General features: G+C 46.7%; 1 protein-coding gene across 4 annotated transcripts in view; it reads right to left on the bottom strand.

Moving 5' to 3' along the window:
* Positions 1 to 370: 370 nt before the first annotated feature.
* Positions 371 to 19249, bottom strand: part of NTF3 (neurotrophin 3) — a 65346-nt gene continuing 46467 nt past the window's right edge. For 2 of the 4 annotated variants that reach the window (XM_017883349.1, XM_017883348.1), the window contains exon 2: positions 371 to 1476. In XM_017883349.1, the coding sequence (XP_017738838.1) occupies positions 682 to 1476 (795 nt within the window). In that variant the 3' untranslated portion in view covers positions 371 to 681. Of the gene's footprint in view, positions 1477 to 7178; positions 7290 to 19249 lie in introns of all 4 variants that reach the window. The other 2 variants (XM_017883350.1, XM_017883351.1) reach the window with 2 other exon arrangements.

Raw genomic sequence — 19249 nt, 5'->3', positions numbered from 1 at the left:
AAAAATTTCTTTGTGCCTAAAGATGAAACCACTTGCAAAAGCAAAACAAAACCAAAGCCAAAAAAAAAAAAAAAAAAAAAAAAACCCTTGAACAACCCCAAACCCCAAAACAACAAATTGTGCTGCAAAGGAACTTCCAAAACTAAAATTGCCAGGGTCGTTGTTATTGTTCCAGGACCATAACATTGGAGCAAATCATAATTCTAATTTTCCAAACAAATAGCACAGAATTTGATAGAGAGCTTGCTGGCCAGAGCTACACGGTATCATTTTCAGTGGAGGCCATAACAGTTCTTTTAATTCATTAACCCAACATTAAATGTACCAGAAGAGGGATATAACTGTGTTTATACACAACTCTGACATCATCTGATTTTAACAAGTTTACTAAAACGACAGTCATGACCTTGACAATACTGAATGCAAAATACTGGTGTACACAGATTTTACAGAGTGACTCCTGAGAGCCAGGTCACAAAACAAATTTTAACAGATGGGAGAGGCCTGAGGGAAGGCAAGCACACTGATTTTATTGAGAAAAAAGCTTATATACTGTAGGGTTGCTGAAGTTTAATAAATAAAGGTCAACTTATAATATATAAAAACAATATAAACATTTATATGCTACATGCATATCATATAATTTAAAGTAATAATTTATATATGGGGAGAGATGCCAATTCATGTTCTTCCGATTTTTCTCGACAAGGCACACACACAGGACGTGTCTATCCGTATCCACCGCCAGCCCACGAGTTTATTGTTTTCTGAAGTCAGTGCTCGGACGTAGGTTTGGGACGTTTTGCACTGAGAGTTCCAGTGTTTATCATCAATGCCCCTGCAACCGTTTTTGACTGGCCTGGCTTCCTTACATCGTGTTTCATAAAAATATTGTTTGACGGGAGAGTTGCCCGTTTTGATCTCCCCCAGCACCGTCACCTGGTGTCCCCGAATGTCGATGGCCGATGACTTGTCAGTCACCCACAGACTCTCACTGTCACATACCGAGTACTCCCCTCGGTGACTCTTATGCTCCGCGTACCGTTTCCGCCGTGATGTTCTGTTCGCCACCACGGGGTTGCCCACGTAATCCTCCATGAGATACAAGGGTGGGGGCTCCAAGGGGGTGCTGTCGCTCAGCAGGACCCGCGGTGAGTTGTAGCGTCTCTGTTGCCGCAGCAGTTCGGTATCCATTGCAATCACTGGCTGGAATTCTGACTTGGCGGGCTCTCCTCGCTCTGGCTCTCGGGGGGCCTCTGCTTTCGGCAGGGTGCTCTGGTAATTTTCCTTAACGTCCACCATCTGCTTGGAGAGCTTGTTTTTCAAAATATCTGCCTGGATCAGCTTAATAATCAGGGAATTGAGCGAGTCTTCTGGCAAACTCCTTTGATCCATATTGTTACCTTGGATGCCACGGAGATAAGCGAGAAGTATCACATAAAACAAGATGGACATCACCTTGTTCACCTGTAAGATCTGAAAAGGAAACACAGGTGTTAAGAGCAGGCGTGACAGCTGAGTCTATGTTATTCTGGCACCAGCTACCTGAGGCTGAGTATCCCTGTGGGGCACGAGAGAGGATACCGCCCCCCAGGTAAGCAACGCAACTCCCCTCTGGACATTCTGAAGAGGCAATTTCTTTCCCCCAGCCCCAGGAAATATTGCGGAATGCACTCCAGGTCTGCTGACTCTGCTTTTTGCACGGGTTGTATTTACATTGGATGTCTGCTTTATCCTGCATCCTCGACTTGTGGGTGGATGATGTCCTATCGCTTCTTTAAACATCCCTTGAGCCTGCAAAGATGCATGATTCACCCTAGCTTGGCAAAGCGTGAAAACTTCAAACCTGAGAATTGTAAGCATGGAGTCACTTCCCTTCAGCAGCAGCAGCGGTGGCCTTGTAATTGTCTCAAGAAAGAGTTCGACTGCTCCCTAGCTGCAGCCCCTGGAACACACTGAGGCTGAGGACTGGTTCAGTGGCCCCCATACTGCAGTGTCAGCTGTGGGGTCATTCCTGGCCAGGTCGCAGCCGGAGTGGTCTGTTCTCCTGCCCTTGGAAATGAACATGTAGGGTCACTACCCACTCTGCGAGAGGGCCTGCGTTCCAGGGTGCTCTGCCGAGCTTTCTGACAGACACGCATCACCAACCAATCTGCTCCATCCCCAGGGACACTCTCTGCAAAACAGAGCCCTGCCACAGCGCGACTTGCAGAAGACAGAGATGCAGAATAACCACCTCACATAAACGGGCTGGACTTGCCCAGAACAGAAAAGTCATTGTTGATTCACTTTCCTCCTTTAGATTTTTAACATTTCTGCTACAAAATGTTCCTGTTAGTGGTTATGCTCCTTCTAATTCTATTTCCTTGTTTAAACGGCATTTCAACCCATCGGCGCCCTCATTCTGTTGCCATAGTAGAAGCTTAACACCGGGCTCCTGAGGAGTCCTGGTGGAATTACAGTGCTGATCTCAAGATACCTTCATTGCTGGTCTCTCCCTCACTAGAGCAAAGCCCAGATCTTCCGAGGGTTAGCACTGGAAGGAGATGCTCCAGGTGGAGAGGGGCAGCTGAGCTAGTGATCCCCCTGATTCCTCCACCTCCTTGAGATAATCACTCCTTAATTACCATCGCCACCACCTCACCGGTTCCCAGGGCGTACATCATTTCCTATTTAAAGTTCTGTCTAAACATGGAAAATGAAAACTCTTCCCCTGGTTCACCTTTGGTAATTTCGGAAAGACTTCACTAAGTCCAGGGGGAAAACAGAGAGGAAATAAACAAAGCCGACACAAGAAACAGAAAAGCAGTCCTGCTAACCAACACCTATGTCTGAGCCCCCCAGTGCTCCCTCGCTCCCAGGACCCACACAGAGCCTCTTCCCAGCTTGTCTGAAATATGGCTGGCTCGCTTGTCCCTAGAGGTCAGCAACAGTGACGCACTCTGCTCATACTGCCTCCTCTTGTCACTGTGATAAGGAGACCATCTTCTTTCCATGGGAACTAGTCTTGGGAACAGCTGACTCCTTCAAGGTCAAAGCCAAGAGAGGGATTCTAGCTTTGCTGCTCACCCTTAGAGGAAAATGACTCTCAGTAATTGTACTATCCTAGGAAAACGGGTCCTCTACAGCATAAGGAATCTCCCTCCTATTCTGCATACGCGTGACATTTTCTTCAATATTACAGGCCCAACAAAATGCAATTTGAACAATACAAAGAATATGGCATACAACTAGGATTACCTTCCCTACTCCCCCCAAAAAGAATAATACAGCTGCAATAAAATCATTTTGGACTGACAGTCTATTGAAAAACAATTTATTAAACCTCCCAAAAGCTCAGCCACTGTAAGCTAAGAATACACAGGGTATCTGCTCTTAAGGAAATAAATCAAGTATGGTTAGTGAGGGGAGGTCCCGGGTAGAATAAGAGTCAAGGTACAGATTAGTGAGGTAATGACCAGGGTGAGCTGAGAGGGAGAATGCTGGCTGATGCTGATGGATTGAGGAGGAAAAAGTAAGAGTCTTTATGGGTGGTGGCTGGAATAGGGAACCAAAGTTTATTAGAAGTAGACAAGCCATATAAAGAGGACATCTAATCTTATTCCTTCATCTTATAGATGAGGAAAACCTAAATGCAGTTTAAAAACTCACCTCCCTTTTCCATGTGATGACTGAGCTCACGGGCCCCTTGCTCCAACTCCATTCACTACTCACTGCTACTTGAATCACGACCCACGTGCACTGCCTCTCCTGTTGAAATTTCACCCATTTTTCAGTGCCTGGTTCCAAAGCTGACTTTTCTACAATGCTCCCCCAAGATCCCAACAGCAGCACCTGCCACCTCCTTGCAACCCCAGCCTGCTCTCCCAGTGGCTGACCATTTCCTTCTTACTTGCCATGATACTTTGTAATAAGTAGCGAGAGTAAGTCATCTGCAGGTTGGTGTTTCTAAACTCTTTAGCAGGCTGTCTTAAAGCCCTGTAGGCTTCCTGTGGACTCCATTTCAATAATCTACTTTTAGCTTTTTTCGTAGAGAGCAAGTCCAAGAATGTTGCTACAGAACTCCCCAAAACACAGAGGTTTGCAGCTGAAAGGGACCCTAGACAATCCCCTCATGTATACAGGTAAGGGAACGGAGGCCTACACCGGTGGCGAAGTGAGCTGTCTAAGGAATGCTAAACAACGGCAGAGAGTGATGGGGGCATTTGGTTTGTCGGTTCAACAAAAATCACATGGCTTGTGCACCATCAAAGTTATTGTGAGGGGTAAACAATGAAATCCACATGGAAGCACCCAGCATAGTATCAGGGACAGAGTGAGCACACTAGATATGTTAGAGAACATGAACCCGAATGGCCTGTGGCTACGGGAGATGGTGCACCTCTGCCTTTGATGCACACGGGCGAGGGACTCAGCGTCTGGAGAGCTCCCTTCTCTACATCTGGCTCACAGCAATCTGTACCAACACGGTCCCGGCAAGGCTTTCCCCCAGATGCCACGGTGCCCGAGTGCTTGGATCTCAGACCACTTACACTGGTTGTGGAAGAAGAAAGGAATATTAAGAACTGGAAGCCCAGAGAACAGACAAATGATGAAAGCAAACACGGGCAAGGGAGACGTGGCGTTTCTGAATACGCTGGGGGCAAGAAGAGATGCATTCTGATCTGTGGTCACTTTTTGGCCACCAGTACCTTCATTTTTCACTCCATGTCTGGGGTGGGAGTCCCCCAGTGTGCCAGTTCCCTGGAGTGGGCAATGGAAACAGGAAGGCAGTGCTAGCTCCACCCAGGCAAGGCACAGCAGTGAGTTCTTCTATTTAGGAGGATGTCTATGCTCTTTCTCTAGGGGTTAGCATCATCTGCAGAGAACTTCATTTAAGCAATTGTCATATTGTGTTATTATTGTTGGTGTGTCTCCCCTTGGACGACAGGGACCATGTCCTTTCCATCCACACATCCTTGACGCCCAGCACAGGGCTGGACACGCTGCGGATTTTCGATGTCAATTTACTGAATGAACGCCTGCTACGATATAGACCTACCCAAGGCACTGCTTACTGGCTGGAGAGCCTGCATGGGCTTTTGCCAAGCCTGGTTTTGGAAGCCAATCAACTCTGCCTTCTTTTCCCAAAGAAAATACAGGCCCTGGCTCTGAAGTCGGCCATGGTCCCCAGGCTCTTCTTGGCTATAATTAGAAAAAGACCTGTTAAAGACCTCAGTAAACCCCCTTTCTACACTCTCCCCGGTGCCCATTTCCCCTGCTCGGAGTTTTCCAAGATCCTGACCGACGTGCATGTGCGATTTTTCCTCACTTAGAAACGCTTTCCCACATATGGTGTTTTCTCAGTCCCTGGAGCAACATTCCTACAAGGTTTCACCATCCCTCAAAATACTCAAAAGAGAGCAATTTCTGATTCCTCCTTTTTGGCTCAGTTAACAGCATCCACAAAGGGTTTGGGGGTATTCAAGAAGCAGCTGACATGGAAAAGGAAGCTGGGGAAGAGAATGGCACAGAATCTGAGCCCCCAGCAACCTGCATCTGCCCTCCCTGTCACATGCAGAGACGGGGCTGCAGCCTTCAGGTTCCAATTCAGCTCTCCAGGACCAGCTTCCTTATACAGGAGCACCTCCCAACCATGTACCTAAAGACCCCTCTTGCTGCACATGTGTGGAGTAAATTTTTAGACTGCTTAGGGGTGAGATCATCCAGAATAAAAATGCAAAGTGCCAGGTACTGGCTTATATAAATCTTAAATCCTGGTAACAACCATCCTGAAGTAGGTACTGTCAAGTTTCCCATTTTGGATGGGGAAACCAAGGCAAAGAGGGGTTCCACAACTAGCTAACAAGCAGCAGAGCCAGGATTTGCACCTTCTGGCTCTAGAGCTCATGTTATTAATGATGACACTCTGCTGCCTCTCCGTCCATCCCTGCTCACAAACATTCTAGAGAGTTTACTTCCAGAGGAAGCCCAAGCTCCAAGCCTGGAGCCAGGACGGCTGCTGTCAGCAGGCTGTGCCCTTCACCAAGAAGCCTCAGCTCTAAGCAGAGTTTGCAGAGATTTGAGGCCATCACTCCTATGTCCTCCTCCCCGTATTCCCTATGAAAGCACCTCCACAAAAGTAAACACAATCCAATCCCCTCCTGGGCCTGATGGTCTTCAGTGCAGCCCATCTGCAGGTCACCTGTGCCTGCAGAGGCCCTGTGTTGTAGTGGACAGAACACGGAGTGCACCATCTCACATCCAGGGTCTGAGACCAGCACGGGAAATCTGGGCGACTTACAAAGAAAGCAGAAAGGCTCTGTTTTAGCTTTCCTCAGAGAGCAGTCATGAGAGTAGAGGTGAAAGCAGTGTTGAATTTGCCAAATTTTTAATATGCAAATTCAAGAGATTTCATTATTTCTGGTATAGCCATATCCTCTGGAGGCAAATTCATTCTCTGGCTGGGGTCAAAGAGGACACTGGCCAGCTGTGTCCAGAGGGTCTGACTCTTTGGAGAATTTCTTCGGCTATGACATGGTCTCTGACTCATGCTACGGGCTCAGGAGACATCCTGCCAGATAACCCTAATGTCTTGTTCAGGGACTGGAAAGGCAGAGAGGTGGGAAAGTGATAGATTTAAAGTAGCATGACAAAAGGGAAAGGAATGTGGTGGAAATACTAAACTAAGGCCATATATAAAAGACTGGCTATGCTTGTTCCCCAAATCTTAATTGCAAAATTAATTCACACTGGCTTTGTTCTGAACATAGGTCTTGAGGCCTCAAAATTAGTCAGTGGGGCCACATGAAGATGTTCTGACCCATGGCAAAGCTGGGAGCTGGGAGAGAGAGATCCTGGTGGAGCCTCCACTGGGGATTGGTCTGGTTTTGGTTAATCTCTTTATTAATGATCCGGAAGCAGGAGGGAGGAAAAAGTGGCAGATTAATTAAAATGCACAGATGAAGCTCAAAGGGAAGGTGCTGCAGACACCAGTGAGGACAGACCAATTAGGCTGAAGCACCCACGGGGGTTGGCAACCTGGAAATAGCATGATTAGATTCAAACTAAAACATGTAGGTTAACTCACCGGGGGCACGGTAGATCCAAAACCAACAAGGGAGGGAAATGCTTGGAAGGGGATGAAGGGAGGGGGTGACTTGGAATTGCTACAAGGAGTAAATGAGAAATGAGCTCACATGAATAAAGCTGTGTGGGTTTCCACGGCACCTTCTTCCCTGCTAGCTCTGCGTCCTCCACCTCATTCACTTCAGCACCTCTCAGGTAGTGGCAACCATGAAACTCCCTGTCTTATGGAGCACAAAAAAGACATAAATTGAGGAACAGAGCCAAGATCACAAAGCAGGCCAGAGATGGTCCCCAAAACCTGCTGATGCGCATGCTCTAAAGTCACGGAAAACCAGAAGCAATCAGGGAGCTAGAGGAGAAACAGCTACTCTATCTGTTGGTATTTGGTGAGGCCTCATGAGACAATCCCTGAACTCTGAACAGGTCTGCATCTATGTAGTGTCAAACCAGGTGAGAGAAGAGGCAGATGCGGATTCCTATCCTGTTCTTTAAGATACCTAATTCTACTGTTGTTCCTCTCCTTAAAACTTAGTACTTAAAACTCAGGGCTCTGAAACTGACTAACACACATGGTCAATCCTCGGCCCAAGATCTGAAATAGGACAAGGCCCTCAGTTTTCAGGAGATGCTGGCTTCTCAGCAGAAATGAGACAAGACACACAGTCAACAGAGAGGCATACTCTAGGATAAAATAAAATAAAACAGAGAACCTCAGAAGGTTGACTCGCCTCCCTAAGAAAGGAGGTACTGAAACTGGTCCTTTTGAAGGCCAGAAAGTGAGGAACAGGGACCCCTGAACAGGGCTTTCTATCCCCAAAGAAAGCCAAGTGGACCGAGATGGAGGTAGAAAGCTGTGAGTTTCCTTTGCACAGCTGTTAGGAGAGGAATTTCACATTGTTTAAAGCATACCCTCCTCTGGCTCCGGGCTGTGAAAGATGGAAGGCATGGCACACGTCAAAACAGTGTGCACCAGCTGCTCCAGGGAGGAAGGTACGACAGTTATTCCCCAGGCCAAGGAAGCCTCTGGCTTAGCCCCGTCTTGGCAAAGAGAGATCTTAAAGGAGCTTGGCATGCCGACACAAGCCCCAGGAAACTCAGGTTTACTTTATCCTTTGCATATCACAAACTCCCATGTCATGGAGCGGGGGGTGGACTAAGAAGGATCCTTCAGAGAAAATCTGAGTCTATCTGGCTACTAGCCATCATGGTGTTATCCTGCATTTAGTCGTCTTTGTTTTGGTAATTCACACTCATCCACCACTGTGCATACAGGTGTGCATGCATGGGTTTGTGGGCCTACACACACACACACACACACACACACACACACACACACACAACATGTAACTACCTGAGGTGAGGACGGACTCTAGTTGAACTATTCAAATTTTTGAATTTTGAAAAATTTGAAACTATTTTCAAATTATGGAATCATTTAATGTTCAGAAACATTTCAATTTTGGTATCATTTTCTGTGTCTGGATTACTCCAATCTGTAAGTGTGAAAACACACAAGGGGAAGCTGCTTCAGCCACATAGACAGCTGAAAGTGCAGCTGGCATTAAATAATAACTTTGGCCTCAGAGAATAGCTGCCCACGTCAATGTTTTTGTTTTAAATTTATGATTATGGTCGAGTTGAGTTTATGGTCAAGCATATACGTTGTCTGCAAAATGCTATACAACAATAAGTGATACCATTACAAGGTAGGGGGTGCTGAGTAATTGATTTTCAATAATTATAATTAATAATAATGATGGCAATGATGAAAGTATTTATCTTATCCACCCAGACAAGCATGAGTCTCCAAATGGCAGAAGAAATAAGTTGGCTTCTTCTTGAGGGTTGGAGGCTAAGGGAAATCCCAAAGCATGCCTTCCATTCAGTTCTTACTCTTCCAAACCAAGACCACAGTTGGCTTGGCAATGGCCAGAACTTTTTTGTGTGCATCAACTATAGCAGCAAGTCCAGGATAAAGTCAAACCATACTGGTTTGGCCCCCAGAGGACTTGGCTGCAGAAAGTGTGGTCAGATGGCAGGCTAACTCCTCTAGACTTGGCCATCAGGCCTGTGTCAAATATGGCCCCTCATGTCTCCCTGCTGCCACACAGCCAACTGCCTTTCACAAGAATGAGGAGTATTGACTGGTCTGCAGCTATATTGATTGCTGGTCTGGTCTGGATCCCTTGTCCGGAAAACCATGGCGTCCGAAGACTGTGACAGCTGGGACTGTCTTTTGCTCCTCCAGGTGTCTCTCCCCTCTGTTCCCTGTGACCGTCATCATGCTTCTGAGTACTTTTACAGACTCGGGAACTGAGGCAGAAGAAACATGTGTCTGGTGCTTTTCTGAGTCTCTTCTCACCAACTCATGTAGTGATGCGGGGATGTGCACACAGGAAGAAAACCAATCTTCCATCAAAACTGGAGTGTGTGATAGACACTTAACAAACACAATGACTCCAACCCAAAACACTCCAGTGACTCTTTCTGGGCAGCTGGGCAAGACTGAAAAACCAACCCAGAGCTTGTCCTCTGAAAGCAGTTTTGGCACAAACACTCTGAACCCCAGGCTGTCTTTAATCACAGATGCAAGTCATAATAATTGCTTGTAAGAACAGCTCACATTTATTGAGCCTCACCATATGCTAGACTGTGCGGAACACTTCACAGGGATGATCTCAATTAATCCTTGTGGATACGATTATTATCCCCTTTTCAGCCAAGGAAACTGAGGCTCAGAAGGATTAAGTACTTTTTCTCAAGATGACACATCAATTGAGAGGCAGAGCCCAGGAACAAACCCCTGTCTCTGTGATCCCACAGGCCTAACTCTTAGCTGATATTGCAGAAGATCTCTCAATTCACTCCAACGTCTAAGGCACCCGCCACTTCATTGCAGTGAACTAGGTAGCAAGCAGCATGCTGATATATTAATGTTTCTTTCTTTGTAAAGTAAGAGACATTCAAGACAGATCCTCTGAAACGTAAAGGGGAAATTTCCAGTCTAAGGCTTGCCTCACCAATTCACAGTAACTGAAGAGCACATGTATGTGATATGGGGCTACTGGAATCAATTGTTTATGGTTTACTTTCTCCAAATGTAAAGTATTCCTTTCCTCTTCTCTTAGTTGATGGTAAAAAACAACCAAGAAGCCAAAGATTCATTTTAAAAAAATGGCAGGAGCGTTGAAGGTGGGACAGATTTCTGATTCTTTTGTTTTCACAGATTGCAGCATATTTGTAGCTGATGATGAGAAACAAAATAATGTAGGTTCTTGGCACATCCCCTGTTTTGATCTGTTAATAAAAACCAACTCTGCCACTAATGAGCTTTGTGGCTAAGGGAGAATCACTGTGCATCTTGGGGGGCTCAGTTCCTGAGCAGTGTTTCTTCACAGGGGTGCTACTTGGATTTCGAACAGGACAGTTTTTTTATTGTTCAGTTTTATCCCCCATGCATGCAACTCAGGCCCACACCTACTAAATATCAATCGTGACCCCAGACACAGTGACAACTGATAAAAAGGACTCACACCTTTCCAAATCCCATCTGCACAGACCCCTCAGTTATGAATCACATAACATGATGCTGGGGTGTTAATTGTTCTATGATCACTGGCCCTTTTACAATGTAATCAATGCTAAGGAATCCTTCTGCTAAACCACCACACATGTGCCCATACATAAATAATATTGCAAACAATTTCAAGGTGATTCAAAGAATCCGTAAAAATCATCCTAGTGTCCCACAGATTTTAGGTTTAGAATTCTTGAACTAAAGTATTTCAAAGGTTCTTTCTAGTTGACATACCTTATGCTTCTATTATCCTGTACCAGCTCTGAGTCATTTCTTCTCCAGACCAAATAGAGAAGAAATTATTATTATCAGCCGAATTTTCTGGTCCTCTTTGTGTCCCTGTGAAGCCAGGGTGCCAGCAACTGGCATCCAACTCTATTAGGATTATACAATGGAAAGGTTATGGGGGGAAAGTGACTTGCCCAAAAGCCAATCAATCAATCAATCAATCAATCAATCAATCAATCAGTACAAGATCCGGAACCAAGCTCAGCCCTCCAAATGACCAGCCCTATGCTGCCAATCCACATCCACACACAGAGCAGTCAGTGTATTTAAGGACACATGGAGGGAAGCCTGCCCACACCTATCAATAGGGCTTCCTGGGGGAGGCACAGGGGTCCCAGGTGAGCCTGTCCAACACAGCATGTCTGACATTTTGTGTGAGAGGCCTGAGGCCCCAGCAGCCCTACTCAGCCCATGGAGGCAGCCCATGGAGGCGGACTCTTTCCCTTCTTCCTTTCACAAGTGTCTGTGTAGCACCAGCTCTTGGCATCCACCTTCCTCATGGCCACCGGGAACCAGAGCGTTTTCCTTTCCGTCCATAAACCTGCCATCACTCTGGGTGACTTCACCTCCAGCCTGATGGCTTTTTCATTCCTTGGTCTCCCTGTTCCTGCACATCCTCAAGATCTGTGTTCTCCATGATGTTTGAAAACGCAAATGCGATTCCTCAAAGACCTAAGCGATTCCTCAAAGACCTGAAAACAGAAATACCATTCGACCCAGCAATCTCATTACTGGGGATATACCCAAAGGACTATAAATCATTCTCTCATGAAGACACATATGCACACATATGTTCACTGCAGCACTACTCACAATAGCGAAGACACAGAATCAACCTACATGCCCATCAATAAGAGACTACAGGGGATGAGGTGTCATCTTGTAATGTCACCAAGGTCATTCCATTAAATTTGCTCAAAAGGGCCTGATTCAGTACCTGGATGAGGAATCTACAGTGGATCTCTAGGACGATTACTGGTGTTTACCAAGTACTCGGGGCTGGAACCCTGAAGAACATGGGAGTGCCCTGGCCCTGTTGATCTCCTGAAGGTGTGCGCCAGCAGAGGGTCTGCAAGTCCCACGGGTCTGACTGCCAAGTGGCGAAGCAGAGAGGCAAAGCCACCCACTGCTCATGGAGACTTCAGGTAAGTGGGTGAGTGAGTGCTAGAGAGACAGGTAGAGAGAGAGAGAGTCATAGACAGAGACAGAGAGAGACTGCGAGAGACAGAGACAGATACAGTGATGCAGAGACAGAGAGAGGCTGAGACAGAGAAACAGAGATAGGGAGAGAGGGAGACAAAGATACAGAACCAAGAGAGAGGGAGACAGAAACAGAGATGCAGGGAGACCGAAAAATAAAAACACACAGAGAGAAAGACAGAGGGAGAGACAGAGAGATAAAGAGAAAGGAGGAGAGAGAGATACAGAGATTGAGAAAAAAGGCGATACAGAGTGAGAAACAGACAGAGAGAGGGAGGCAGAGAGACAGAGAAGAGAGGAGAGAGACAGGGAGTGAGGGAGACAGAGAGAGAGAGGCAGTGAGTTGGGAGGAAGAGAGAGATACAGTGAAAAGGGGGGTCTCTTATTTGAACAGGGGGTTTCAGCTGAGCCCAAGACTCTGGGCGGTGGCTCTTCTGCCTGGTTGGGGAAAACTGGAAAGGTGGCAGAGAAGGCCCCTCTGAAGCCAGCATTGCTGCAAGTCCAGAGGACATGTGCACTTCCATTCACATGAGAGACCACTCCACCCTACCACCATCCCCAAAGCCAGTGACCTCCCTGCACTAACCTACATTTCTTCCTACTGCCAGGGAAGTGAACACGCGGGTGCTGTAGATGCAGCAGGTGGCCAAGTCCCAGCACATTGGAAAGACGAAGACACGGGCACTCAGTGTCACAGAGCACTTCCCGGCTCAGGAAGAGGCTCTCGGAACAGGCCGTGATCACACAGGCCACCTGTACCTTGTCCCAAGAGGGGTGGCAGTGCCTGGCACCCTGGCCAACACGGGCTGGGACAGGAAGGCTACAAGCAACAAGCCAGTACCTGTCTTGTGGGAAACAAGTCAGGCAGTGGGTGTGTGTGAGTGTGTGTGTGTGCGCGCGCACATGCATGCACACGTACACACGTCTACGCGTGTCTGTGTGTGTGTGTTGTATGTGCGCAGTATCTGGTAGACTGCAATGGGTCTGTGTGTAGATATGTGTAGCGTGCCATGTATGCCCTGTGAGTGGGTCGTGCTCGCGTGTGTGTTGTGTGCATATCTGTATGTTGTGTGTGGTGTCTGTGTAAGCCTGGGTGTGTCTGTGGTTGTGTGTATATGTATGCATCGTGTGATGTCTGGTATGTATGGCTTGTGTGCTGCATGTGCAGTGTGTAAGTATGCATGGGTGTGTGTCAGTATGCAGTGCGTGTATATGTCCAGGTAAGGTCTCTGATCGTGGCATATGGTGGGGTGTTATTCGTGTGTGTGGGTGTTATTCTGTGCTGTGTGGGTGTGTGATGTTATTCTGTTGTGTGGTGTACGTCTATACGCCACAGAATACACATGTGCGGGTGGGTATTCTGTGAGTATCTCTGGGTGTTTGTGTGTCGTGTTATGTCTGGGTATGTCTGTGTCTGTATGTGTGGTTATTCTGTGTGGGCTTGTAGCGGTGTGTGATATATGTATTCTGTGAGGTGGGTCGGTCGTGGTGCATGTGTGTGTGGTATCTCTGGGTGTCTGTGTGGTGTGACTGGTGTGCATGGTGTATGTTAGTGTGGTGTGATTATGTCTGTATGCATGTGTGCATGTGTGGTGGTGGTATTCTGTGTGTGTGTGGTATATTTGCGTGGGTGTGGTGTTATTCCGTGTGTGGTGTGGTAGTCATGTGTGTGCATGTTTCTGGTGTGTATCTGCATGTGTGGTGTGTGTATGTCCTTGTGTGTGCCCGTATGTGTGGCGCTATTCTGGTGTGTGTCTTCCAGGCGGGGTGGGGGATGTGCATGTGTGTCAGTTATTCTGTGTGGTGGGCATGTGGTGTGGTGTTATTCCTGAGTGTGTGTGCTTGTGTATAGCGTTATACAGTATGTTTGAGTATGTGTGTGGTGTTATTTTATGTGTGTCTGTGCTGCGTGTGTGTCTGTGTATGTGTGCATGCGGGTGTGGTGTTATTCTGTGTGCCTCTGTTTGGTGTGTGTGTCTGTGTGTGTATGTACACGTGTGCGTGGTGTGCTGGGCGAGGGATGCTGAGAAGGGGAGGTGCCAAAAAGCTGAAGGGATCAAGAGCCTGCATCTACTCCCAGCCTCCCCTTTGGCCACTGTGAGTCCCTGGACAAGTCTGTTTTTCAGTCTCAGACCGGCATCAGATTGCTTCTCTAGCAAGGGCAGGAACCGGAGTAAATCATCCAGAGACCATCCCGGTGTTAGCAGCCTGCTGTCGTCCACACGGGTCTAAAGCCAGGCAGGGCTCTCGCTCTCTGGGTCCCTTTTAGCACAGAGGAGCGAGTCAGCTCTCTGGGTCCTCCTCACCCACCGCCCACACCCCCAGTGTGGTGCACGTGGAGTCAGGCACAGGGCTCCAGTGGCCTTCCTCGGTCCCCATGAACTGGAAACATGTGAGGACAGGCAGGGGAGAAGCTGTGAGATGGAAGGAGAAACTCTGGGTCAAGTTTGCATTTCTCATTATTTCTCCAACCCTTCTCAGATTCCTTTTGTTTAGAAACCTCCTTGAGTTTCTGAAGGCTTCCCCTCCCCTACCCCACCCCTGAAAATCTCTAGGAGCTCCTCCAGCCTGTAACCCTTCCGGATAACACGTTCCATATGTCGGTCACTCTTGGCATGAAACGTTTGCACTCACTTTTCTGGTCACCTCCTCCGTGGTCTCCCCACATTGCCTCTCCCCAGAGTGACCTCACCAACCTCCTCCGTAGCCCTCTGTTCAAGAAGCAGGGACTGGGATCAGGTTGGAGGGTCCTTTGGTCTCCCTCCCTGGTCAGCTCCCATGCAATATGCCTGCAGGTTCGCCTCCCGAGTGCCCCAGAGTGCTCCTAACTTTGCTCCAGCCCGCCCGCCGCCAACAGCTGCAGGGAGACCCTCCTTTAAGCACTGGGGCTAATTGAGCAGGGCTCTGACTGAGCTTGCCGCATTATTTGCTTAGAGCAAGCTTTTACAGCAAGGCAACACAGCGTTCTATTGTCTTCCTTTCCCACCCAGCTCCCCCTCCTGCCGAGGCTACCCACTGTGGTAAATAAAGGCCGGTGGGATTTTTTTTCCACCTTAACTTCCAATGCTCCCTTTGCGAATGCAAACAGACATTCTAGCCTTCCTTGCTTGACCCTCGCCCCAGGCGCCACCCCCTCCACCCTCCTGATGCATCTTTTGATGACTGAATTTGATGCTGGAAAACCACACAGAGCACAACCCCATGCAAGGTTTTGTGGATTTCCCGAAAGAGGAGAAAGGTGGCGTTCAACAGCTCTGGAGGGGCTGCACAGGAAGCGATGAAGATGACTTTAAATAGACCAAGGAAGCCTGAGAGCTGCTCTAGTTCTTCTTCCTTGAGAGCACAGGAATCCTGAAAGGCCTCAGACTCCCAGGAATGCTCTGGGGACCAAACAGAGGCCGCCTTGAAACAGGTAGTGAGGCAAAGCCCACAGCCTAACACTGGAGTTAGGAACAAGTGGGAAGACGTGAGACCTAGAGGCCAGCCTGAGAGCATCAGGGCTTTCAGAAAAGACACAGCGAGCCCTGTCCAGGACACACATGGCTGAGCCATCAGCTATCTTGAAGGACGGAAGGATGAGAGATTGAACACCTACTCTGTGCCAAGGACTGAAATTTAAAACTTACATCTCCAGCTTTTTGGGGGAGAGACAGAGTTAGGAAAACTATAAAGAGAGGCTTTTGCTATGTTAAAGCCAAGAAATCCAGGGCATAGAGTAGGTGAGAGATAGGCTCAAAGTTGTCACTGCTAGATGTAAAACTACAAGCAGAGTCTCTGCTTCCCGACTCCTGATCCTACAGTCTTCCTAAAGGATAGCCTTCTCTATTTTCGAAGTCCTAGAGCCCAGCAGGGTGGGCCACATGCTTGTGATCACCAAATAAGTGGAGCTCCTTCATCTGGCTGTAAACCTAAGGGAGAGCCCTCATATCTACAAAATGCAGACCACGCTTTATCAGCATCTGTTAGATACCCTAACAGTATCTGTGATGCACCGGTTTACACAAAATAGATCATTTCCAAAGTGGAACCACCTCTGGCTGCAAGAATGTCCTTTTGACTAGGGAGATGGACGGATCCATTATTGGCCCAAGTTCTGCATCCACTTCTTTCTAATTCTAACCAGAGGAAGCTTCCCCAGCCTCACCCGCTATCTCCTCTCTCCGGCAAATCTTGGCTCTATTTAGTCTATAGATGGATTGTGTTCTGGAGATGAAACAAGTGAGGCAAAACTGTATCTAAAACAATCCTTTTCCAACAAGACTGGTATTAAGAAAATGACAACAATAACGAAGGAAAATATATTTGATGATGAGTTTGGATGATGCACGAGGGGCTCATAAGACAACTGAAGGAATGTAATTGAGGTATCTGACTTCAGAAGCTCCGAGTGTGCTGATGGGCTTGGCAAGGAACCCTGCAATTGGCACGAACGAATGGATTAACACGGAGGATCCGTTGGAATCCATTGTGCAGAAATGTGCCCTGACATTGTGCTGGGCATATACAGTAGGGGACAAGGAGGACCTGATAAGCTGAAATAGAAAGAGATTAGAGCCCTCCTAAGAGGCAATAGACGAGCTCCTCTGCCACTGGACCGATGTGCAAAATGTTAGAGTCGTTTATTTGAAGATTTGTCTCAGTTTACTACTAACAATGCTGTAATGTTTCTAGACGTGCAGTCTAAACGACCACATTCAAACCAGGTTTAATAGAGGAAACTCCAAAAAGTTCCTTCAAGACCTGAGGGTGGTGTTGAAAAAGCTAAATGCTGCCCCACAGGGAGGCCTGTCGGGCCACAGGCCTGTGTAAGCCACGAGTGACCCTCACCACCATGGAAGTGAGTCACATGGCTGCTGGGGCGGGGATCCCTGCCGACTGTAGTCAGACGGAAGGGTCTGGACATTCTTTTTATGCTGGCAATGGTTCAGAATGTGAAACTTTTGATCCTACAACATGATACATTTTAATTCCTCCTGGTGATGTTAATAATGCAGTTGGTTGATGCCACACGAACAGAATTTACAATGCACGATGCTTCCAAGAACAAGGAGGAAGTAATAACTGTAGTCTTGCAGGTGGGCCTCAGTTTGCACTCTATTTAGGCTTCTGAAAAACGTGGATGGCAAATCAACTTTTGTGAATTGAATTGCATGTTAAAGATACTAGGAAGGTTTGCAATGGAAAAATCTTACTGTGGATTCCTATGGAAAGCAGTAAATAGCCACTTTTCAATTAAAAACACATCTGATATAAGGCTAGTTTTAGCTTAAAGCACAGTAAACCTTTAAATGTACAGCAACTATGGTGTAAATACATTCCCATTTTATAATAAACACATGTGCTTTGAGACTAAAGCAGTCACCGAGGGAGTAAGGCTTACTCTTCCATTAGCTCTTCCAGTATTTGGGTGTCCCGTTGATGTGCATTATGTCCTACAGCTAATGCCCCAGAAAGCGAGGAGAAATCTGGAATAAGAAAAGAAGCAGGAGAATGTCCCTGCTGGAAGTTCCCATTTTTGCCCTCCCATGTCCTAAACAATAGCATCCTAAATTCTCATTATATGTGATACTTCAATCTTCTCAAGCATCCTAATAAAGAAAGAAATGGAGGGAAGAGAGGCAAGCAGAAATTACACACTCCTGAAGGCTCACGAATAATTATAGCATCAATAGTGATGAAAACTACCTTTGTCAGTACTTACTCTCCAGCAAGAACTGTGCTGAGAACCCTGCAATCACAACCCGACTTCATTCTACCATAACCCTATGAGGCAGATCCTGCAGTTCACAACTTACCTGAACCCTGCATATCATCTCACACCCTCTGTAAGATCTGAGCGAACATCCAATGATTAAACCTGTTAATATTTCCACTGCAAAAATATATTCACCGAAGTGAAACCAAGACCAGCTCAATTCAGGTTAGGCTTTACAGCCAAATGAATTTGCTGTCACTTTAAGAAACGACTCTGGGTTTTCAGGGCTTTTTGGGTTTTAGAATTATAAAGAAGAGACTGGGGATGTGTATTATTCTATTTCATAAATAAGGGTAGCCTGCTTGAGATCACACCATGGCAATACTATAGCTCAGCTTAGCAGAGCTGGAGCTGGGATTCAAACCCAGGCATGTGTGATTCCAAAACCCACGTTTTCAAACACTAGGGCCATGCTGCTCATATTCCCCGTCCCGGGGAAACTAGAGAATAAAAACTCCCTACAGTGGTTTTCTGAGAAGGCCCTATTAAACCGTGATTACATACACCCTTTTTTATGTTTATTTTTTCCTTAAATAATTTTCCTAGAGAGATGATTTTCCTTATTATAAAAGTAATATGATGTACTTGTTGAAGAAAATTTAAAATACAAAATATATCATCTATCGGCTCCCACAGGTATCATTATGGAATATTTGTGCCCAACCTTTTAAAAATACATCAAAAATTTCTATGCATTATAGTGGAGATGGTTTAATATACATCATTCTGTAACTTTCTTATTTCACTATTACAATCTAGGCTTTCTCCCCTTGTATTACAATTCTACCTAAACAAAATCCTGATGGCCACATAATATTCCATCACATTCCTTTGCCATAATTTACTGGATGACACCCCCTTGTTGGACATTTACTATGTTGAATCCTCTGCTCCCATAAACGATGCTGCAATAAGTATCTCCACGTGCAAAGCTTACTATGGGTGTGCTATTCTCATGGTCCACCACTCCAGCCACTTCCTTACGCTCCGGCCACATCTGCCCTGTGCAGCCCCAACCTCAGATCAGTTTATACATCTATTCTCCCAGCAGACACGCACGCTGCTAAAGATGGGGAAATGTGGCCTATGAACTATTTGGTGCCCAGCAAATTGATGTTCTCAAGGGTCTGCTCAGCCCTTACTGTAGATCAACAATTGGCTCTTTTTCTCATTTTAGGTCTTCCCTCCCCTCACAGCAGCTCCTATCTCCTCAAGCCTCTTGGAACATCATACAGAGAATCCTGCCTCCTGCTGCACAGAGTCCTTCAGGTGGGAGCTCCCTCAGCTGTCTAACTCCACCTGCAAATCTCCTTAGATGTATTATCTTAAGGTGACCAGATACTTTATCACCTCAACTTTCG

The sequence above is a fragment of the Rhinopithecus bieti genome, unplaced genomic scaffold (assembly GCF_001698545.2).
Source record: "Rhinopithecus bieti isolate Rb0 unplaced genomic scaffold, ASM169854v2 scaffold_13342, whole genome shotgun sequence".
NCBI lineage: Eukaryota > Metazoa > Chordata > Mammalia > Primates > Cercopithecidae > Rhinopithecus > Rhinopithecus bieti.
The sequence above is the reverse complement of the archived record's forward strand: the minus strand, read 5'-3'. Positions and strand labels throughout refer to the sequence as shown.